A 24,444-nucleotide genomic window follows, 5' to 3' on the forward strand; every position below is an offset into this window, starting at 1 on the left:
CAAAGGATTTTCAATAACCACCAGAGGCTTGCCCCAATGACAGTGACTGGCGCCCCACCTTGGTCTGGTGCCCCCGCTCACCTGCTCCACCATCCCACTGCAGCCGACGCCTGCTATGTTCCACACTCTGCTGCCTGCTACCGACACCCACCATATTCAGCACATGCCCCCTGGTGGTCAGCATATGTCATAGCGACCGGTTATTTGGTTGTACAGTTGTTCAGTTGTTCTGCCATTCTGTCTATTTGCATATTAGGGTTTTATACTGTATATATAGACTAGAGGCCCAATGCATGAAAACCATGCAAGAGGTGGCCTTCCTTCCCCTGGCTGCCGGCACCGGCTTCCCTCTGGCACCCGGGACCCAGGCTTCCCTCACAGCCCTGGCTTCATCCGGAAAGTCGTCCAGGACAACATCCGGTCTAATTAGCATATTATGCTTTTGTTATTATAGATAGATGCTGCAATGAACATAGGGGTATTTTTATCTTTATGAATAAGTGTTTTCAAATTTTTCTGGCACATACCCAAAAGAGGGATTGCTGAGTCATACAGTAGCTCTATTCTCTTTTTCTTTTTTAAGTAGCAATATTCTTTAATTTTTTGAGGAACCTCCATACTATTGTCCAAAGTAGCTGCGCCAATTTACATTCCCACCAGCAGTGTACGAGGGCTCCCTTTTCTCTACATCCCCCCAAAAACGTTCTGACAATCACCATTCTGACAGGCATGAGGTGGTATCTCATTGTGGTTTTAATTTTCATTTTCCTAATGATTAGTGATGTTGAGCATGAAAATATATCTCTATGTCTTCCTTGGAGAAATATCTATTCAGGCCCTCTGCCCATTTTTTATTTTTATTTTTTATTTCAGAGAGAGGGAGAGGGAGAGATAGAAACATGCATGAGAGAGAAACATCCATTGGCTGCCTACTGCACATCCCGTACTGGGGATCGATCCCACAACCCTAGAATGGAACCATGACCTCTTGGTTTATGGGACGACGCTCAACCATCTGAGCCAGACCACCTGGGCCCTCTGCCCATTTTTTAATCCAATTGTTTGGTTTTTGTTGTTGAGTTCTATGAGTTCCTTATATATTTTGCAGATTAGCCCCTTATTAGAGGTATCATTTGCAAATATCTTCTCCCATTCAATTGCTTGCCTTTATGTTTTATTGGTGATTTCTTTGCTATGCAGAAGCTTTTTAGTTTGAACTAATCCCATTCATTTTTTCTTTTACTTCCCTTGTCTTTGGGCTCAAGTTCACAAAAACCCTTCTGAGACCAAGGTCCATAAGTTTAGTATGTGTGTTTTATCCTGTCTTTTATTGTTTCTGGACTTGAACTTATTGTTCAAGTCTTTAATCCATTTTGAATTAATTTTTGTGTATGGTGTCATATACAGTCTAGTTTCGTTCTTTTGCAGAAGGTTTTCCAGTTTTTCCAACACCATTTATTGAAGAGACGTTCCTTTGGCTACTTTGTCAAAAATTAGTTACCCATATATGTCGCCTATTTCTGGGCTCTCAATTCTGTTCCATTTTTCTGCCAATAGTATAGTTTTGATTGCTTTTGCTTTGTAGAATAGTTTGAAGTCAGGGAGAGTGATAACTCTGGCTTTATTATTTTTTCTCAAGATTGCTTTGGCTATTCAGGGGCTTTTGTGCTTACATACAGATTTGAAGATCTTTTATTCTATTTTTGTGGAAAATGCCATTGGGATATGGATAGGGATTACATTAAATCTGTAGATTGCTTTAGGTAATATGGCCACTTTAATAATGCTATTCTTCCAATCCATGTACATGAAATACTTTTCCATTTCTTTGTCTTCTTAAGTTTTTTTCAACGGTGCTTTATAATTTTCAGTATATAGGTCCTTCACCACCTCTTTAAAATTTATTCTCAGGCATTTTATTCTTTTTGGTGTGATTGTAAATGAAATTGTTTTCTTCATTTCCTTTTCTAATATTTTGTTGTTATAGAGGAATGCAATAAACTTTTGTATGTTGATTTTGTATTCTTCATTTTATTGTATTTGTTTATTATATCTAATAGTTTTTTGGTGGAGTCTTTAGGGTTTTCTATAAATAGAATCATGTTGTCTGCAAATAATGACAGTTCTACTTCTTCATTCCTAACCTAGGTGCCTTTTATTTCTCTTGCCTAATTGCTCTAGGACTTCCAGTACTACGTTGAATAACAGTATGAGAGTGGGCATCCTTGTCTCATTCCTGATATTAGTGGAAAGGTTTTCAGTATGATGTTACCTGAGAGCTTGTCATATATGGCCTATATCATGTTGAGGTACTTTTCTTCTGTATCCATTTTATGAGTATTTTTATCATAAATGGATGTTGTATCTTGTTAAATGCTTTTTCTGCATCGATTATAAGCATATGATTTTTTAAATTATTGACACTTGATTCAGTGGTTTTCGTCTTTTGTTAATGTAGTTAACAAATTGATAGATTTGTGGATGTTAGATCACCTTTGCATCCCTAGAATAAACTCCACTTGATCATGATGTATGACCTTTTTAATGTATTGCATTTGATTTGCTGGTATTTTGTTTAGAATTTTGCATCTATGTCCATCAGTGATATTGGCCTGTAATTTTCTTTTTGTGTTTGTGTTGTCTAGTTTTGGTATTAGGGTAAAGATTGGCCTCATAAAATGAGTTGGAAAATATTCCCTCTTTCTCAGTTTTTTGGAAGAGGTTGGAAAGGACTGGATTTAAATCTTTTTTGAGTGTTGAGTGAGGCGATCTGGTCTTGGACTTTTGGTTTGGGGAGGTTTTTGATTACTGTTTCAGTATTCTTACTAGTGACCAGTCTATCTAGGTTTTCCATTTTTTCATGATTAGGTCTAGGAAGTTTGCATACTTCTAAGAATTTGTCCATTTCTTCCAGGTCCGTGGTCGGCAAACTGCGGCTCACGAGCCACATGCGGCTCTTTGGCCCCTTGAGTGTGGCTCTTCCACAAAATACCGCAGCCTGGGCGAGTCTATTTTGAAGAAGTGGCGTTAGAAGAAGTTTAAAAAATTTGGCTCTAAAAAGAAATTCCAATTGTTGTACTGTTGATATTTGGCTCTGTTGACTAATGAGTTTGCCGACCACTGTTCCAGGTAATCAAATTTGGAGGCATGTAGCCTTTCACAATATTCTTGTTTAATCCTTTGTGTTTCTGTGATGTCCATTGTAACTTCTCTTTCATTTCTGATTTTACTTTTCTTTTTTCCTTAGTGATATCTTTTTGTTCTCTATTTAATTTATTTCTGCTGTTTTTATTATTTCTTTCTTTCTACTGAACAAATGGGCTTCGTTCATTCTTTTTCTTTATGGTGTAATATTATATTGTCAGTTGGGAGCATTCATTTCTTGAGATAGGCCTGCAAAGCTATAAAGTTCCCTCTCAGTATCACTTTTGCTGCATCCCAAAAACATATTTTCATTTTCATTTGTCTCTATATATCTTTTGGCCTCTTATTTCTTCTTTGACCCAATAGTTCAGTAGCATGTTGTTTAATCTCTACATTACCTGTGGGTTTTCCAGCTTTCTTCTTACAGTTTTTCAGTTTCACAGAATTGTGGTTGGAAAATATGCTTGGTATGATTTCAGTTTAAATTTATTGAGACTGGTATTGTGCCCTCAACATGTGGCCTATCCTTGAGAATGTTCTGTCTGCATTTAAGAAGAATGTGTATTCTGTTGGTTGGGATGGAACACTCTATAAATATCAAGACATTTGTTATAATGTGTCATTTAATGCTGATATTTCCTTATTGACTTTCTGTCTAGATTATCTATTCATTGCTGTCAATGGGGTATTCATGTGCCCTATCTCAATTGTATTTTTGTCAATTTCTCCCTTTTGGTCTGTTAGTAATTGCTTTATATAAGTTGGTGCTCCCAGGTTGGGTGCATATATAGAAATGTGTTATGTCTTGTTGATGAGTTGTCTCCTTTATCATTATAAAATGTTCATTTTTGTCTCTTGTTGCCTTTTTTATCTCGGACCCTATTATGTCTGATAGAAGTACTGCCATACCCTTTTCTCTGGATGCCATGTGCTTGGAGCATCATCTTCCACTCCTTCACTGTCAGCCTATGTTTGTCTTTGGAGCAGAGTCTCCTGGAGGCAACATGTGGCTGAGTCTTGTTTTTAGACCCATCTCTCTACTCTGTGTCTTTTGATTGGTAAGTTCAGTCCATTTACATTTAGGGTGATATTGATATATGAGGACTTGCTTTAGCCATTTATCTTTTATTTTCTTTTTTTAAATATATTTTTATTGATCTCAGAGATAAAGGGAGAGGAAGAGAGAGATAGAAACATCTATGATGAGAGAATCATTGATTGATTGCCTCCTGCACGCCCCCTTTTGGGGATCGAGCTCACAACCCAGGCAGGTGCCCTTGACTGGAATTGAACCTGGAACCCTTCAGGCCACAGGTCGACGCTCTATCCACTGAGCCAAACCAGCCAGGGCTATCTTTTATTTTTTGGTTGCTCTGTATTTCCATTGTTTCTTTTCCATTGTGATTCCATCTGCTATTTTAGTTTGGCAGTTTTCTATGATTTGTTCCTGTTTTCTCATTTATGTTTCACATCTCAGCTCTGGATTTTTGTTTTGTGGTTATCATTAGGTTAGTGTACAGTGTATCATACATACAATAGTCCTTCTAAAGGGAACTCCATTTTTATAATTTTGTTATGTTGTACATTTGTTATAAAATTGCAGCCGTTATAGTTATTATGCCTTTTCCCCTGTAACCTTCATAATTATTTAAAATCCTATTCTGAAGTTGAACTGCTATTTCCTGCTATTAGTACTCAAAATTCTATATACTGATTAAAATGTTTTTATTAATTTTAGAGAGAGGAAGGAAGAGGGAGAGTGAAAAACATCAATGTGAGATAAGAAACATCTATTGGTTGCCTCCTGCACACACCCTGACTGGGGATTGAACCCACAACCCAGGCATGTGCCCTGACCAGGAATTGAACCAGTGACCTTTTGGTGCATGGGAGGATGCTCAACCAATTGAGCAACACAAGCTGGGCTCATTCAATTTTTAAACTTAGTTTTCTCTCTTCATCCTCCTAATTTCTGGGTTTCTGTCTTTGGGCTCACTCTTCCAAGTGATCTACTCTATTTCCAGTGCTCTCTAATGCATTCCTCATCTGAGTTTTGCAGTTCCAAAAATTCAGTTTGGTTCTTTTTATAATTCCTATCTCTTTAGTAAAGTACTCCTTTTGTTCACAGATTTTATACCTAAGCTCATTGAGCTGCCTTTCTGAGTTCTCGTGTGTCTCATTGAGGTTCTTTACAACTTACAACCTAAAATCCTCTGCCATTTAAGTCAGTCTTCCAGGACTTTGAGGGGTTTTTTGGAGACTTTCTGTGTTCCCACGGTACCTTGGTTGCTCATGGTATTTGATGGATTGTTTGTCTGCCCACCCATTTGGGGTAGTGAACTCATTTCTTATCTACTGTTTTGTTCTCAACAATTCAGCAGGTAGGGCACTTTCTTTTGGTCCCCAGTAGATGGTGTTACACGTTTTGTTTTCTGTTACTGACACTGTTTGGGCCTCTGGGATCACTGTAGAGCAGCATCAGTCTGGTTAAGGAAAATACTGCACACCCACTGGGATGGTGGGGGTCACCTCAGTTCCAGAGCACCACCACTGTGGTGGGTTGTGTGAGCTCCCAGCACCACCTCCCTTTTATTAATGTTCACTGGCCCCACTGTGTTTTAGAAGCATCTCCACTGCCTCTACCAGTCTCTGCCAGGACAGGTAGTGTGTGTGTGTGTGTGTGTGTGTGTGTTGAGGGGGGGGAGGGTCGGGGGGAAAGGGGGGAAACAAGTTCACGTTCCACAGCCCCAGTCCCTGCCAACAATGGCTGTTGGCCCTGCTGTGCTGTTTAAGACTTCCCAGCACCTCTACCAGGGTCTGCTCTGATGGGAAGGAACAGAGGAGAGGGGTGCCTCTTCTTGGGAGAACATTGCTTCTGCCCCACTCTGGAGCTGTGGTAGGCACCCAACTGCATCTGTGGCTACCATCCCTGTCCTTCCCCTGCCTACCTCCCTGCTCACTCCAGTATGCCCACCTTCAGATGCATGAATCTCTCAAGCATGTTTGTGTTGAGCAGGGGATCCTTTATTGAGTTACAGTTGTCCAACTTGTTATAAATTTAAGGGAAGAAACCAAAGTCTTCTCACTCTGCCATGATGCTGATTTTAAGGTGATGGTACTTCACTTTGTCAAGGGCACTGCATGTCAACAGTATGGCCTTTCTGGAGGTCAATTTGGCAGAATGAAGGAAGAAGCTTGACACGTGTGTGGCTTTGGGTGGGTAATTTCACTTCTATCCATTCAACAGATGTTCATTGACCTACCCAGTGCCAGGCACTGAGATGGGTGCCAGGAAGCTGGTGGTGGGTGAGATAGATGTGATCCTCACCCCCAGAGTATCTGCAGCAAGGGCAGAGCAATGGTTCCTCAATTATCTATAGAGACAGGGAGAGCGGCTCTGTAAAAGGGAGGTTCTGTGCCTCCTGTCCCGGCTTCTGAACACCAGCCCTATGCTGAGCAGCTTGGTGACCTTGGGCAACTCCCTCTGCCCCCGTGAGCCTCAGATGAAGGCATCAGAGTCTAAGGAGCTAATGTCCATGGAGAAGCTGGTTCACAAGCCGACTGCCCTCTCCCTTAGGAAGCATTGTTGTTGCTGCCCAAAAGGCTTTTTCCTTTCTCAGAGCTCCAGTGAGGTAGCAGCAATGGCTGCACAGCTCTGGGAATATACCAAAGACTGCCATTTTGCACTTTAGAATGATGAAGTTTATAGTATGTGGATTATAGCTCAACAAATCTGCTATTTAAAAAAAAAAGAAAAAAAAGCTCTAACAAGGGATTGACTCTGCTAAAAATGTTTTCCTGGTGAGGAATGTGAGCTTTGTGAACTTTGTGAGCTTTGTGACTTGCAGACACAAGGAACATCCTCTCTCCTAGAGGGATAAGAGGCTCCACGGTCAGCTCCAGGAAAGGGCCTGTGAACAGAGTCCAGGTGCGGAGGGAGCCCCGTGCTGCTTCTGCTGTAGCTGACCGCCCACCTTGGCCACAGAGCAGTGCTGGGGACTCTGAGGATTAGGCTGAAAGGAGAGGCCCTTGAGTATCTCAACAGGGACAAAGTGCTCCTCCAAGCCCTGCTGGCTCCATCTGTGTCCACAGCTTCTCCCCACCCCCTGCCTGCCTATCCATTGGTTATAATTCCAGATACCTGAAGCCAGATGTGGACAAGAAATCCAAACATAAGACAGCAGTCAAAAAGAAGACCCTGAACCCAGAGTTCAACGAGGTACCAGGGGCGGGTGAAGCCTCAGGAGGTCCTCCCCCTCTCTCCCTGGGAGGGACTGGGTTCTCAAAGGTCATAGTAGGAGGGTGGGAAGGGGCTTATGGGAGAGCCCCCAGCCCTGGGGCGCAGGGGAGAGGCTCCGGCCAGGCTGAACCAGGCCCAAGTGATGCACACGGAGGGGAGGGGGCAGCCTAGAAAGAGTTTCAGAGGGTGGAATTGACGGGATTGTGGCTGCATTGGATGTGAAGTTGAAATGGAGTGGGAGGTGTGAGGGAGATGGAGAAGCTCTGGGTGGGACATGATCATGGCAAGGAGTACAGGGCCCTCGGGCAGAGCCTGAGCAATGCAGGGGCAGGCAGAGGCGGCACTTCTAGAGAGCGAGGGGGGCACCAGAGGCAGAGCACCATGGAAGCCAGTGGTCAGCAGAGCCAGACCCAAGAGAAGTCAAAGGACACCAAGGCTGCCAAACATGAGTTGACCTGGCAACAGGAGGCCTTGGGAATCTTGAGAGAGAGGCTTCAGTGACAAAGGGGCAGGTGGGTTGGAGTGAAGGGGACCCCGGCCAGGCTCAGGCATACGTGGATGAGATGGATGAGAATCCACCATTGTCCACCACCAGGCACTGACCACCTCCCATCCCTCCCTCGGTTCATGCTCTCCCCATACCTCAGAGCACTCCTGGCCATGTGGCATTAGCCCTGACTCTCCCCTTCTGACCACCAGGAGTTCTGTTATGAAATTAAGCATGGGGACCTGGCCAAGAAGACCCTGGAGGTCACCGTTTGGGATTATGACATTGGAAAATCCAATGATTTCATTGGTAAGAGGAAATGGCTTCAGCCCGGGGCAGTGGCCCTGAATCAGACCACAGCCCTTCCTTCCTGGCCTCTGGAGCAATCTGGGTTCACAGACCACCTGCCCCCACATGAGGGGCTTCAGACATTATCCAGCCCAGCTCCGTGTGACAGAGGAAGAGATGGGCCAGGAGGGTCACACAGGAGTCCGTGGTGGAGCAGGCATGAGAGGTGGTGATGGTCCACACCTCGGGCTGGACTCTGAGCCCTTGTGGCCCTGAATCCCTGTGGGCTTGGTGACTGCACACAGTAGAGCTGCCCTGGCCCTTTTTGTCTCCCTCCCTTGGTCCTGGGTAGAGGAAGGGCAGGGTCCCGGGCCCTGATCTTGAGGGCCAAGAGTGTGGCATGGCGGTAAGACCAATGTCCACCCTTAAGAGCCCCGTGGGCAAGGTGGAGAGTCCAGCCTTGGGGCATGGAACCTGGGAAGGGGAGGGGGGGCACTGGTTCCAGAAGGATGGGCTTGTGGGAGCACCTGCCCCAGGCCCCTGGCTGCCCCTGAACTTCCCTCCTGCAGGCGGTGTGGTTCTGGGCATCAATGCCAAGGGCGAGCGCCTGAAGCACTGGTTTGACTGCCTGAAGAATAAGGACAAGCGGATCGAACGCTGGCACACGCTCACCAACGAACTCCCTGGGGCTGTGCTCAGCGACTGACTGGCCCCCACCTGCCACCGCACCCAACCTTGCCTGTCACTTGGCCCAACACAGGCCTGGCCGTGGGCTTCCTCAGCTGCCACCAAGGGCCTCGGCCCCCACGATGGGGGAGATCCAGGACACCTGCTCGGACACAGATCCACTGCAGCCCCCTCTTGGAGGCCATGGGAGGTCCCAGCCACCTCGAGGGACAAAGGCAGAGGGCCCGACCTGCTTTCAACCCCTGGGGCCTGATAGGGCCAGAGATAGGCGGAGAGGAGCTTGGCCTCAGCACCTACCCTAGGGACAGGGACGGGGCCGCCCAGGAGGGAGCACCCTACTCGAGGTCAGCAGTAAGTCACAGGGGACCTGGGCTAAGAGAACAGGAGTGCAGGGCACCTTGGTGGGTCCAGTGAGAACTCCTGAGACAAACACTAGGAAGAGGGTGTTGGGGGAGGAGATTGGGGACAGGACTCTGACTATATCCGTTCATCTCTGGCATTACTGGGCAGGTGGGAAAAGGTTAACCTGAGAGCCAGGAGTCTAGTGAATTTCCCAGAAGCTCCTAGTGAACGTGGGCACTTGGCAAATACTTCCCTCAATTATTTCACAAGCCTCTGGGATGGCTGAAACCCAGGGCCTGCCCTCAGGGAGTTTCCCATCTAATCGGGGAGCTGGAAACGAACCAGTACAGTGGGGAGTGAGGAATGCCATGGCCAGCCTGGCCTACCTGTGGGTGCTATGGAATCTGCTGGGAGGGCTTCCTAGAGGAGGTCATGCTGCAGCAAGGCCTTGAAGGGTAGTGGAGTGTCAGGCAGCAAAAGGGAGGGAAGTGCAGGCAGTGGGGATGGTCTGCAAAGACCTGGAGGGGAGAGAATGGTGGTTGGGCCAGGGGCACTATGAGGGACTCAAGGGTTTCTCTGGGGGAAGGGTATGTGAGGACAGGAGTGGGGCCCAGGCACGATGGTGCCCAGCCCTGCTCCCTCCCCATCCCTGGCGGACAGGCCAGCCTGGGCTCCTAGCTGTAGGGAATGACGGAAGCCCTGTGGTGAAACTGATGTTGGAGCAGGGTCAAGTTCAATCCTCAGACTCAATTCACCCACCTTTGATCCCTTTCTCCTCCTGAGGAACCTGGAGGATGGACCCTGCCTCTTGTTCTTCCCAGCATCAGATTAGCTGTAGTCAGAACAGAAAAGGGCCCCTTGTTTTGCATGAAATCCTGTCCACATCCACTTCTCTTCCTCTGCCCCTCCCAGGCCTTAGGACTTGTAGTGGGGGGACCCCAGATGGTTGCCCACGCATCCTGGCCCTACTGTGGCCACTAATGTCCCTCTCAGGAATACTAGGCAGCAGTACAGGGCCTTGTTTCTGGAGAAGCTAAGAGGAAGATACCCTGCCTCTGGCCTGTCTGTACACTGAGTTAGGGTCTCCAAAGAGGGGTTGAAGGGTTGGGGCCCAAGTCTGAAGCCCCAGATTTTTCCTGCCTACCAAGGGGCCTTCAGGAATTCTGGATGAAAAAAATGCATAACCAAGGAATTTCTGTGTTCAATCTATCACTGCACTGATGGGAGAGGGAACCCAGAGAAGGCAAGGCCTTGCAGCCTTACCACACCGAGGGCAGACCAGGCTCCATGGCCCCTGTCCCACCCCTAGCCCAGCGCTCTGGACACCACACTTCAGGGGAAGCAGGATGCTGGGCTCACACATGAGTTCCTGCTAGCTGCCAGCCTAGGGCTCTCCCCTGCCTGCTGCCCACACACACCAACAGTAGCAGCAGGGCTCACAGGGGTTGGACCTTCTGCTGCAAACAAAGCACACCACCATCTGAGGCCTAGGGTAATGATGTGAATCCCCACCAAGTGCCCATCAGCCCTTTCCCAGTTTGCAGGGAACTCGGGACTCCAGCCCCCACACAGTACCTGGCAAGCTTGGCTGGTCATGGAACCTTGGTTTTCCCATCTTTAAGAAGGCTTTGTGCACTGTCTTAATGAACCTTCACAACCCTTGTGTCTGGGTGAGCTCTGGGTATCTTCTTAACTTTGCTTTTTGGAGGGCCTTATTCAGAGAGCAGACTCACAGCCTCTGTGAAAACACAGAAATGCTGAAAGGCAAAGCTAGAAAGGGCAAAGCTAGAAAGGGCCGAGTCCACCTAGTACAACTTCCTTAAGATACATAGGGAAACCTAGGCTCAGCTGGGACAAGAACCCAGGACCCAATCCAGGTCCCTCTACTGTCCCAGGCTGTGCAAGGGTAGGTAGGTTTGGCCCGCAAAGATGGTCCCAGCCGACCACAGGAGGCAAGGCTTCTAGAAGCACAGCCATCCCAAGTGAAGGGTGGGGCCCTTGAGCAGGAGGGTCCCCAGGGAGTGGCCCCTCACAGAACCCTGGCGCTGTTCTCGACCACTTGCAGATTGTATCTCTGTTAAAGAAAAAGCTCTTTGAGAAGCTGCAAAGCTCTGCCTTGGACCCCAAACTGGCATCTTTCCTCTGATCCATCAGATCTACAAAGATGCGAAATTGACACCAAAAAGGAAAAAATGTCATTTCAAAGTTAAGTGTCAGTAACCAGGGGGTCTCCCAATGCGCTGCATCCACCACCACCACCTCCCTTCCTAGCCTCCACCCCACCCAATGCCAGCACTAGCCAATTCCCGACGGGCCAGTCTTCCAACCCTGAAGCGGTAACCTCCTGACCTCTAGGGGTGAGAGCGAGGAACTGCACCTCCCGGCCCGTGCATGTCGTCTTTGTTCCTTCCCAACTGAGAACCTCTCGATGCATGGACTCTGGCTGTCCTCGACACAGACTCTCGTGCACTGCTTAACACTGTTTTGCTACCATGTGATGGCTGCAGAAACCGTCCTTAAATTGCAGCCCCACACACAATTTTTGTACTTTCGTCTGACCTACCCGAAGGTGTCCTTTTTAAGTCTTATTTGTTAATATTTGTAATGACATATAATCCAAAGTAAATGGAAACGTTCATTGCAATCCTATTGGCTTGGGAGATAATTTACTAGATTTGAACGGCTGGGCAGGAAAGAACGAGAAAATGGCAACTGGGGCTTATTCAGCACATTCTCTCATTTACTCTTCACCAAGAATTCATTTGAGGTAGGTTCCCATGTTACATATGAGAAAACAGGTTCAGAGAGGCTGAACCTCTGGTAAGTGACAAAACCAAATTCAACTCATGCTTCCCAAGATTTTTATACCAGGAACAGCATGCCACACTGTCAACCACCCATTCAGCAAACAGCTGTGGAGTATTAACTTTAATGCCAGGCACTAGACTAGTCTAGATCCTAGGTCTAGGCTCCTAGAGCAGATTCATCAAGAAGACAAACAGTAAGTATAATAATGATTATGGTAAAAGATTTTTTTAAATGGGCATGTGGGCTAGATTGGTTGGACTTACATAGGGAGATCAGAAGGGCCTCTGGTGAAATGACTTATAAGTTAAGACTTGGAGAGGGTGAGGTAGGGAGCAATGGGTATACTTGGGGAAGGGTATTCTAAGTGAAGGGAATAGCCCATGTGACTGGAGCAGGGTGGGGCAAGGGAAGAGCAATAGATGAGGGTACAGGAGACCAAACCAAGTAGGACTTTATAAAGACTAGCTTTCACTCTACATGAGAGGGAAGCTGACTTCATTTCTAACAGGCCACCCAGTAGAGAACAAACCTGTGTCGGGCAGGTGATCAGTCCCTTTTGGGAGGTCTCCCAGGGTGGCATGCCAGTGAGTCCAGGGTTCCAAGTCTAACTGGTGTCTGGTCTCCAGAGCAGTGGCAGCCGGGTCCTGACCAAGCCTGCTGAGACATGACTCTGGTCAAGGTTCTGGCTACCAGCCTCCCTTAGCAACCGCCTCTGTGCCGTCCTAATTTTCCAGGCCTCCCACCCATTCTCTGAACTACCTGATACCCTTTCCAGTGCATTCCTTTTCTGCTCACGTTAACCAGAGTCAGAACCTATTGTTTTTGACAAAGAACACTGCCTGGTCCTCTGATGCAATCTGATCATCTAGGTCTCACTCAAGTGTTACCTCTTTGTGAGGCTCTAACAACCTCTGTCACATCACCCTGCTCTTTTTTCTTCATGGTACTTATCAACAAAATCATCTTGTGTATTTGCTCATCCCTTTCTCCCCTCACTAACCTTCATGAGACTGGGGCCACATCTTTCTTATTCACCCCAGTTACTCCATACCAGGACTTAGCATGGAGTAGCCCTCTCTTTGCTGGATGAATGGGTGAAAGCTGCCACCATAAACACTGTTTGAAAGGAACCAAATCCATGTGTCTGGAGCATGTGATTATGATATGTTGGGAAGAGTATTCTAAGTGAAGGGAACAGCCAGTGCCCCTCTAGGTGGGGCAGGCTTGGAGTGACTGAGGAATAACCCATGTGACTGGAGCAGGGTGGGGCAAGGGAAGAGCTATAGATGAGGTGTTTGGTCAGGAGACCGAACCAAGTAGGACTTTATAAAGACTGGCTTTCACTCTATACGAGAGGGAAGCTGACTTCATTAAGCCCAACAGATAAGTGCACAAGACTCCTGTTAACCCCAGAGACTCCTGGAGTACAGATGAGAAAGGAATCCAGGGACCACAGGGTTATCCTGAGTAGATCAAGAGAGAGAATGAGAAGAGAGGGAGAAAGAAAGCCTGTTGGGGCTTAGGATGAAAGAAAAGGAATGGTGGGAATGGGCCTGGGAAAAGCTGCAGAGGCAGGTGGGGGTCAGGAAAGCCAGCTACTGCACTCAGGGCCCCAGGAGAAGGGAGAGCTCAGGATGGCCAAAGATATGGTTTTCCTAGTGTCCAGTCCCCAGGAAGAGTGCTCCAGACAAGGGCTGAAGAGAGGTCTAGAAACAAATTACACCAGGAGGGGCATGTCCCCAACACCCAGGGCCAGCAGCAATGGAGATGGGGAAGCAGACTCACTGTCTGGTGGAGCCAGTGCTGCAGTATTAATCCTGATGGCTAAGATTCGTTGGTGCATAAACAAGCACTGTGCTAGACTCTATGATACTGTTAGATGGATCATCTCCCAGCCAAGAAAACTGTACAGAACAAGTCTAAAGATGGGTGCAAAATGAGGTGGTGCACTTAGGGCAAGACTGACAGAAGGCTGAGTTCAGCCTGGGCTGTGTGAGGCAGGAACAGGTGAGGAGCAGCACAGGCACGTGTCGTTTCCAGGAGCAGCACCGCCCTCTATAGACACTGCGACCTGGACGGGGCACTGCTTGTCCCTGACTCCCCAGGGTGCTCCAGCACAAGCTATGGCAGGCAGCCTCCTTCAGAGACTCTGCTTTCCCCCTAAATATTCCACCACAATGAAGGCAGCAACCCCACATGTCTGTCTGTGAGCACAAGTCCTGAGCAGAGAGAGAGAACAGGACCACTTTGGGGCAGGCAATTTGTTCCTGTGCTATTTCAGTGGGGAGTCCTTAAAGACTCTTAAGAAAATAAAAAGGACCTGAGAGAAGGTGCCAGAGTTACATTAGTGGCAATAACACACAGAGACCTTCGGTAAGACATGTAGACTGCTCTAAATGTCGTACTCACTTAATCCTCATCATTATGAAATACTGTTTTAATCCCCTTTACAAGTGGGAAAATTGAGGTATCATGCTCAAGGATAATTAAGGGCTGATCTGGGAGTTGAACCCAAGCCTTATGGCTCCAGAATCCATTAATTTCCACAATACGATGCTGGATGAAGTAGTTGGTGTTGCCAGGCCTAGTAGAACACTCCCGGGTCCTACCAGGTCCCTTACAGATTCTGCCCCACTTGCCTCCACACTCCCAGAACTAGTAATAGCCTGCTCTGCCAGGAAAGATTTCCCAGGGCTCACCCTCGGGGTCCTTATTGTAAGTTTTGACCCAATGCAGCGCTCAATGGGCTCCCATCTGTCACAGCCCCAATATCCTTTGTTGTGTGTCCCCTGGCCCCAGCAAGGCAAGATCTGGAGATGTGGAACTGGGGAGCACTTGTGTGGTTTCCCAGGGGCCAGGTGTGAGCCAGTGTAAAAACACAGCATTATAGGAATCAGAAAACTGAGAAACCAAGATCTCTCAGAGCTTCCTGGGTTCTCCTCTCCACTGCCCTGCACCCTTCTCCATCCTCTTGCCTCTCTCGGCACTCACTTTCGATCCAAAATGGCATGGCCTCAAGCCTAAGTCTGGGTGTCTTTCAGCTTGGCTCCCCACACCTACCTGGGAATATCTTCTGACTTGACTCTTAGTTTAGCTTCTCCAGAGAGAAATGGCTTGCTCCAGGTTACTACTCATTGCCTCAAGTAGAAGGGCCAGGGGGGAGGTCACGTGGTAAAACCATGGCTGTGGGCAAAGCACACAGGGTCAAATACGTCTTTCACAATAAGTCCCTGAGCCAGTGGGAGAGGAGAGGTGCCAGCCAAGGGAAAGAAGGGGCAGAAGCCAAAGACCAGTGCTGCAGAATGCTAGGGCAGAAACGATTCAAAAAGCAAAGGCTAGCCCAGCCCACGTGGCTCAGTGGTTGAGTGTTGACCTATGAACCAGGAGGTCACGGTTTCTCGTTCTGGGCACATGCCTGGGTTTTGAACAGGAGGCAGCTGATCAATGATTCTCATCACTGATGTTTCTCTCTTCCTCTCCCTGAAGTCATTAAAAACGTATTTTAAAAAGTACTTTCTTCGGTCTTCCCTACTGTGAAATCTGCACACATTTAGTTTTATCTAAAAACTAGAGGCCTAGTACATGAATCCTCTAGTATGCATGTAAGATCTTTCATTAATCTCTTCCCACTCTCCCCTCCCCCGAGATTCATCAGTCTGTTCCATGTTTCCATGCCTGTGCATTGAGAGTCTGCCCCCTGGTGGTCAGTGCACATCATAGCTACTGGTCGAACTGTCACTTAGGCTTTTATATATATCTATATCTATATCTATATATTTCACTTTCATTCTTTTTTTTTTTTTAAATATATTTTATTGATTTTTTACAGAGAGGAAGGAAGAGGGATAGAGAGCTAGAAACATCGATGAGAGAGAAACATCGATCAGCTGCCTCCTGCACACCTCCCACTGGGGATGTGCCCGCAACCAAGGTACATGCCCTTGACCGGAATCGAACCCGGGACCCTTCAGTCCACAGGCTGACGCTCTATCCACTGAGCCAAACCGGTTTCGGCTCACTTTCATTCTTGATGGATGTTTTCACTAGATATACAATTCTGGGTTAGCTTTCTCTGAGCACTTTAATGTTGTTGTTCTATTGTCTTCTGCCTGTTATTCTAATTAAGTCAGTGATTTGAATTATTCCCTTGTATATAATTGGTCTATTTGTCACTATGTATGCATGCTGTTTTCAATGTGTTTTTCCTTTGATGTACAGCAGTTTGATTATAATGTGCTAAAATGTTCATTTTCATTGTTTATTTTACTTAATTTTCACTGGGCTTCTTGAATTGTCAATTTGCCTTACACAAAATGTGAGAAAATTTTAGTCATTCTTAAGTTTTCCATCCCTTTTTTCTCTTCTCTCCTTCTGGAACTACACAGTTCCAGTATGCTAGAACTTTTTTATCTCACAGGTCCCGTGAGGCTATGCTCATTGCTAAAAATACATACCTTTCTCTTTCTCCTACAGATTGGATATCTTCCGAGTTAACTTCAAGTTCACTGATCCCTAAAACTTTTCTTATTCAGCATTTGCCCATCCAACGAATTATTTCAGATAATTGTATTTTTAAGATCCAAAATGCCTGCTTGGTTTTTTATTATAGTTTCAATATCTCTGCTAAAATGTCCTCTTTCCATTTGTCATAGACATATTTTCCCTTCATCCTTGGACAGTTATAATAGCAGCTTTAAAATCCTTGTCTACTGTTGTGGAAAAACAAGAATAAAAATTTTTATCTGCTAATTTACATGCCTGGGTCCATCTTAGGGACATCCTTCATTGATAGTCTCTTGACTATAGATCATGTTTTCACATTTCTTCTGATGCGTAGGTTATTGTAAATAAGATCTAAATTTTGCTATGTTCCTCTGAAGACAATTTATATCAGGCAGTTACTAATTGCTGAAACCAAACTGAAAATTCTATCTCACTGGCAATGGATGGCAGCTAAAATGTATCAGTTCACTCAGCAAAAGATTTTTGAGGAAATTGTTTGGCATATTTTTAAATGTTGACTTTAATGTTTCAAAGCACAATGGCATAATCTGCTGAACAAGTCTATGAATTCTTATTCTTTTCTAAATGGCAGCCATAAAAGTTCCCAACTGTCAAAATTAGGTCTTACTGAGCTTTAAAGCTCCTTGAAAGATTTGGCAGCACAAATGATCTTGTCCTCTCTTGCCTTCTTTTGGATTAAATATTTCTTAGATACAGGTTTTTAGCTATACCTCTTAGCATTATTTTTATATAGTCTTGTCCTAAGTATTAATTACCATATATCCTTAGTCTCTCAAGGTCTTCTTAGAGTTAATATTACATCAAGTAATATTTAAGAAACTTGCAATCAAATGGATCCACTTACCACCCACTGGCTACCTCTTATGCTAGTTAGCATATAAATGATGTGCCTACATATTAACAATACAGACCTAATATTTCCTTTAAACACAAGATTTTTAAAGCGGGAGAGAAATAAGTCTTTTATGTTTACCTTCATATTTACCATTCCAGTGTTCTTCCATTCCTTCATGAAGATCTATTATGAATGTCAATTGTTGTATCTTGTTCTTAGTGCCATAGAAGAAAAACATTTGGTATTATTAACAAACATTTCATCACCCCAGAAATGGCAGGAAGGCTCATGAACATAAATGTAAAAATTTTTTTTTTAAATTTTAGTAAATCAAATCCAAACATAATTTAAAGGATAATACATAACTGGGGTTTATCCCAGGAATGCAGGATTGGTTTTAATCTTCAAAAGGCAATCAATGTAATTCATTATACTAACAAACTAAAAACCAAAACCCATACTACCATCTCATTAGATGCAAAACAGGCATTGATAAATCCAACTTCCATTCCTGATAAAAACTCTTAGCAAACTAAAAATCCTCAACCTGGTAATGGGCATCAATGAAAAACTTTCAGCTAACATCATTATTAAGAGTGAAAGAAAATGCTTTCCTCCATATGATCAGGAACAATACAAGGATGTCTGCTCTTACCACTTGTATTCAACTGACCATAGCAAGTACTGGAGGTTCCAGGTAGTGCAATCAGGCAAGATAAAACAAAAATTCTCCAGACTTAAGAAAAAGTTAAATCTCTATATTCACAAGCAGTATGATTCTCTATGAAGAAAATCTGATGAAATCTACAAAACACCACTATTAGAACTAAGAAGTGAGTTTAGCAAGGTTGCAGGATACAAGATTAATATGCAAATATCAATTTTATTTCTATATGCTATCAATAAGCAATCAAAAATTGAATTTTAAAAAGCAGTAATTTTACACAAACATAACAAATTATTAAATATTTATGAATAAATCTAACAAAACTTAAAGAGAGTAAAATATATTGCTGAGCCCTGGCCGGCTTGGTTCAGTGGTTAGTGTCAGCCTGCAGACTGAAAGGTACCTCAGTTGCAAGCTTGATCCCCCGCCCCCAGATCAGGGCACATGCGGGAGACAATCAATCAATGTCTCTCTCTCACATGTTTCTCTCTCCCCCGCCTCCACTTTCTCTAAAAATCAATAGAAAAATATCCTCGGTGAAGATTAACACAATATATATATATATATATATATATATATTGCTGAAATTAAAGAAGGCCTAAACGGTTAGATACCTTGTTCATGAATCAAAAGACTCATTATTATCACACTTCACAAAGTAAGATAGAGAGAAGGCAAATCAGCACATAAAAAGATACTCATCATTGGTCATTATGAAATACAAATTAAGCCTTAACTGGTTTGGTTCAGTGGATAGAGTGTGGGCCTGCAAACTAAAAGGTCTCGGGGTTTGATTCCAGTCAAGGGCACATGCCCGGGTTGCAGGCTCGATACCCTGTAGGGGGGATGCAGGAAGAAGGCAATCAATGATCCTCTTTCATCCTGGATGTTTCTCTCTCTCTCTCCCTTCCTGAAATCAATAAAAAATATACTTTAAAAAGAAATACAAATTAAAGCCACTATACACCTATTAGAATGGAAAATTTTAAAGGACTGACCATAGCGAGTGCTGGAGAACATGTGGAGGAATGGGAGCTTCAGACACTACTGATGGAATGTTAAATGGTACAATCACTTTGTCAAGCAATTTGACAGTATCTTAAAAAACTAAATATACACCTACCACATTACCCAACCATTCCACTCCTACTTATCCACACAAAAAAGTAAATATATGCCCACATAAAGACTTGTACACAAACATTCATAGCAGCTTTATTTATAACAGACAAAAACTGGAAACCCAAATGTTCATCAGCAGGTGAATAAACAAATTGTGGTATATCATAACAATGGAATACTTCTCAACAATAAAGAGAATGAACTATTGATACACACAAGATGAATGAACCTCAAGACAATTATGTTGAGTGAAAGGAGCCAGACACCACACCTAAAAAGAATATACTGTGCGCCATATATATAAAACTCCAGAAAATGCAAAACTAAGGTAAAGTACAGAAAACTGATTAGTGGGTTGCTTGGGGGCTGAGGGAGGAAATTACAAAGTACAACAAGGAAACTTTTGATGGTGAATGCTGTCGTGATTATAATGGTTTTAAAGGTGTATATACATTCCAAAATTTAAACTGTATAGTTTGTATACGTGCACTTTGTCAATTATGCCTCAATAAAGCTGTTTTTAATGAAAAAAACTTGTATCTTTCTGAAGTTTTCTAAGGATAGGCAAGTATGCATACAGAATATTTTTCCTATTTTACACATAATACGTTATGTATTTTGCTTTTCTCATTTAACATATGCAGACATCTTTCTGTATTAGCAGAAATGATTTACCCCATTTTTTTTTTTATAACAGCAACATAGTATACATAGTAAGGATGTACCATGATTGATGGGCATTTAGGTTATTTCTAATTTGCTACTGTAATACTAAAATGAAAATATTTTGCATATATTTCTATGCATACACACATAAGCAAGGGGTGCCTGCATTTAAAACTTTCATTTATATCAGGGGTCCTCAAACTACGGCCCGCGCCGAGGACATTTATCCAGCCCGCCCACCGGGTGCCACTGCCTGTCCTGCCTGTCCTGCCTGTCCTACTTAGCAGCCGACTCGTCCCGGGCCCGCAGTGTGCATAGGAATTTGTTCATAGTTTTTTTTTTTAAACTATAGTCCAGCCCTCCAACGGTCTGAGGGGCAGTGAACTGGCCCCCCGTTTAAAAAGTTTGAGGACCCCTGATTTATATTGTCAAATAATCCTCTTAAAAAGCCTCTCTCAGAACCTACATGAAACTTAGAATAAAGTAATTTAGCAAGGTCATGAAATATAAGTAGCAACAATTTGAAAAATTTAAAAAAAATAACTATTTAAAATAACACCAAAGCTCAGCCAGCATGACTCCGTGGCTGAGCGTCAACCTATGAACCAGGAGGTTAGGGTTTGCATCCAGGTCAGAGTGCACATGCCCAAGTTGTGGGCTCTCTCATCATTGGTTCTGTCTCTCTCTCCTCTCTCTCTCTCTCTCTCCCCCCACCCTTCCTCTCTGAAAGCCATAAAAATGTATTTAAATAAACTTTTTAAAATCAAGTAACTAGAAATAATCCCAAAAAAAGGTACCAGACCTCTACAGAGAAAACTACAAAACATTATTGAAAAAAAAATTAGATCTAAATAAGTGGAGGGGTATACAATGTTCATGAATTAAAGGACATAATTATATAGATGTTAATTCTCAAATTTAGTATAGTCAATAAAATCCTAATCAAAATACTTTTGTTGTTACTGTCCTTTTATTGACATTGACAAGTTGATTCTAAAATGTATATTAAAAAAGCAAAGTGGCAAGAATAACCAATACAATCTTGAACAACAACAACGAACTGGAGGACTCACACTACCATATATTGAATTATTTCAAACCTACAGTACTGCAATGGCACTATGACGAATAGACCAATGGAACAATAAATGGTGCTGGATCAATTTGAAACCTATAGAGAAAACTATTATTTTTAACAATTCCCTATTATCATGAACAAAACTCTAGATGATTCTAGATCAAGATATGAGGTCAAGCAATACTTTAAAAAAACAACATAAAAGACTAATGATCTTAGGGTAGGCAAGTATTTCTTAAATAGAACATATAAAGCACTTACCTTAAAGGAAAATATGGATAAACTGGACTATTTCAAAATTAAGTACTGTTCATCAAAAGATATTATGAAAACAAAAAAGCAGGGCAAAGAATGGGAGATTATTGCAACAACTCCAAAGATATACTTTATAAATACTTCCTAAAAACCATTAAGAAAAAGACAACCCAACAGAAAAACAGGCAAAATTGGGTATTTAACAAAATCTCCAGATATCCAATAAACCTATTAAAAAGTGCTATCTCATTAATCACCAGAAAAATGCAAAAATCAGAATACTACTATACATACCCACCAGAATGCTACAGCTAAAAAGAGTGACCATATCAAATGCCAGTGAGGATGTGGAAGAAACGGGATTCTCGTACACTAGGTAGGACTGTAAAACAGTAGCACTTTGGAAAACTGTTTTTGCAGCATCTACTAAAGCTGAACAAATGTATTCCCCATGAGCCAGTATAATTCCATTTTTAGGGATATGCAACGTTAATGCATACATGAATATACCAAAAGACATGTACAGGAATGTCCGTAACATTATTTGTAACATCCAACAATTGAAATAACGCAGTGCCCATCCGCAGAATACATAGTGGTTGTATACTAACACAAAAGAATACTATAGTCATGAAACCCCACAAACACAATGTTGAGAAAGTTGTATGATTCCATTAATATCAAGTTCAAAAACAGGCAAAACTAATCAACAACGAACAAGATACTAGTTTAGTTGCCGGGGTCACCACCAAGAGAAAGCATGAGGAAGTCTTCTAGATACTGGTCCCATTCTATTTTTTTTTTATGTGAGTGGTAGCTAAATGTTATGTTCACTTTGTTAAAATTCATTAATTGTACACTTTTAATGTATTTTTTATACTTTAAAAAAAACTTACTTAAAAAAAAATCCCAACAGTGCACGTTTCTCTACATCCTCACAACAGTATAACCTAATCTTTGCCAAGGTGAAACTAGCATCTCATTTTAGCTTATAGCTCTTTAACGCAAATGAAGTTTTGTTTTTAAAGGTTGTTTGTTCCTGTAATTCTCTTGAAAGCAAATTGTGTTCAACAGGTATTATGGCCTGTTTAGCATAGCCACAAGTGTGTAAATTAATGGGAAAGAAGTCTAAGGTGCTGAAATAAGCCCTATCCGCTATAGCACCAGAATTTTAAGTGGCAAAAAGTTTTTGTAGAAGACCCAAAACCAAGCAAAATGGGATGGAAGCTTGAGTGACAAGTGAGTACCAGAAGTTTAGATATAACTGGAAAAATGGCAAATGATAGCTTTAGACAGGAGAAGCCCCTGGACATAATTCGTACTGTTCAGATTGTACAAGTACACATTCGTCATTTCAATTAAGATACAAAAGTCTAAAATGCAAGGAACTTTGCCCTGACTGGTTTGGCTCAGTGGATGGAGCGTCAGCCTGCGGACTGAAGGGTCCCGGGTTCGATTCCGGTCAAGGGCATGTACCTTGGTTGCGGGCACATCTCCAGTAGGAGGTGTGCAGGAGGCAGCTGATCGATGTTTCTCTCTCATCGATGTTTCTAACTCTCTATCCCTCTCCCTTCCTCTCTGTAAAATATCAATAAAATATATTTAAAAAAAAAAAAAAGCTACAGATAAAAAACAAATTGCCAAAAAATTAATCTAGGTAGTAAGCCTTCCTGACTCTTCCTTTTTTAGACAGTAGCCACCTCAGAACCCTTTATAGTTTACATTCTATTGTAATTCTAATGATTAAAGATTATAGCTTTTGAAGGAATATCTCAATTGTAAATCTTTTGAAGGGATATCTCAATTGTAAAACATATATGCTTACCTCAGAAATGTTAAAATATACCTATCTTAAATGATCACTTTAGGATAGAGAAAATAGTTTCAATAAAACACTGTTTTAATACAGAAAAAGGTAGAATGGCTTAACGATTAAGAGCATGGGCTCTTTAGTCATAAGAACCTACCTGTGAATCCTGCTTGATTACTACCAGCTCTGTGGCTTTGGGCAAGTTCAACTTTTCCCCATTTCAGTTTTCCTACTTGCAAGATGCAAGTGACAGCTCACCTAAGTATTACCACCTATGTGCTACACTGCAAATACAACTTAATGTAGCACCGTACCCACTCTATAGTTAATAATCAATGTTAGCTAATTATTGTCAATATCAATATAAGCCTAGTAACTCTTAGATATAAAACAAGATAGGGTTGAATTTGGCTCATCCAGGTTGCATTCAGAATCACCACCTGTAAAAGATCACAATTCCTTTAATCGTCCATCTCAGAATTTTACCAGGAATCTCTGTGAACTATAACTTGTAACAACCTTCAAAACAAAGATCTTTATGTCAGTTTTTCAGCGTTCTCTCTTCTCAATTTATTTGTCCTAGGATCAACAGCATAGCAGCGGATTTATAAACTCTTACGTGGCATTTTTCTGGGGCAGGAGCCAAGTTAGAAGTTACTCCAGAACTTCCCCTTAGAATGACCTAAGTTCATTCTCATCTTCCTAAAAGCAAAATATAACATTGGAGATTTGCTTTTCTGGCCAGCCATCCCAGAACTCAAGCATAGGTATCAACCAATTACTGGCACTAACTAACATTTTAGAAAACATGTGTCTAAAATTTTTTTCAAATCAACCCTGGTTGGTGTGGCTCATTTGGTTGGAGCGTCGCCTGTACAACAAACAAAACAAAGTGGTGGGTTCAATTCTGTCAAGGCACATACCCAGGTTGCAGGTTCGAACCACAGTTGGGGCATGTGCAGGAAGCAGTCAATCAATCGATGTTTCTCTCTAAAATCAATAAATATCCCTAGCTGGTTTGGCTCAGTGGACAAAGCGTCGGCCTGCAGACTGAAGTGGCCCAGGTTTCATTCTGGTCAAGGGCACATGCCCAGCCCAGGGTTGCAAGCTCAATCCCCAGTAGAGGGGGGTGCAGGAGACAGCCGATCAATGACTCATTACTAATGATTCTCTCTGCCACTCTGAAATCAGTAAAAAAAACTTTAAATAAATAAAACTTTTTACAGATCAAAACACTAAGAGTATTTAAAACACAAATTAACTGCCTTCAAGTTACAAATGGTAACTCGAGTTTCTCTAGAAATCAATTGATCCTCAAAGGTGACTAAAACTAGAGCTGAAAAACTCCACCTTTCCTAACCAGCTATAGGACAGTGTCCCCTTTCTGCAATCTTCCCATCTGTTCCATGGGTCTTTCTAAAGACCTGTACCAGTAATCGCTCTTAACTACCTCAATGTTTTCCTTGGGTGGCAGGTTTCTCTCAATACCAA

At 43.2% G+C, this 24,444-nt stretch overlaps 1 protein-coding gene across 1 annotated transcript in view; it reads left to right on the forward strand.

Annotated features, from left to right (window-relative positions):
• Positions 1-11,958, forward strand: part of DOC2B (double C2 domain beta) — a 40,769-nt gene extending 28,811 nt beyond the window's left edge. Inside the window, exons 7-9 of the mRNA XM_080679992.1 lie at positions 7,282-7,363; positions 8,084-8,180; positions 8,729-11,958. Coding sequence (XP_080536118.1) covers positions 7,282-7,363; positions 8,084-8,180; positions 8,729-8,865 — 316 coding nt within the window. The 3' untranslated portion in view covers positions 8,866-11,958. The remainder of the gene's footprint in view (positions 1-7,281; positions 7,364-8,083; positions 8,181-8,728) is intronic.
• The last annotated feature ends 12,486 nt before the right edge of the window (positions 11,959-24,444 follow it).

Source organism: Plecotus auritus (genome assembly GCF_963455305.1).
Source record: "Plecotus auritus genome assembly, chromosome: 7".
Lineage (NCBI taxonomy): Eukaryota > Metazoa > Chordata > Mammalia > Chiroptera > Vespertilionidae > Plecotus > Plecotus auritus.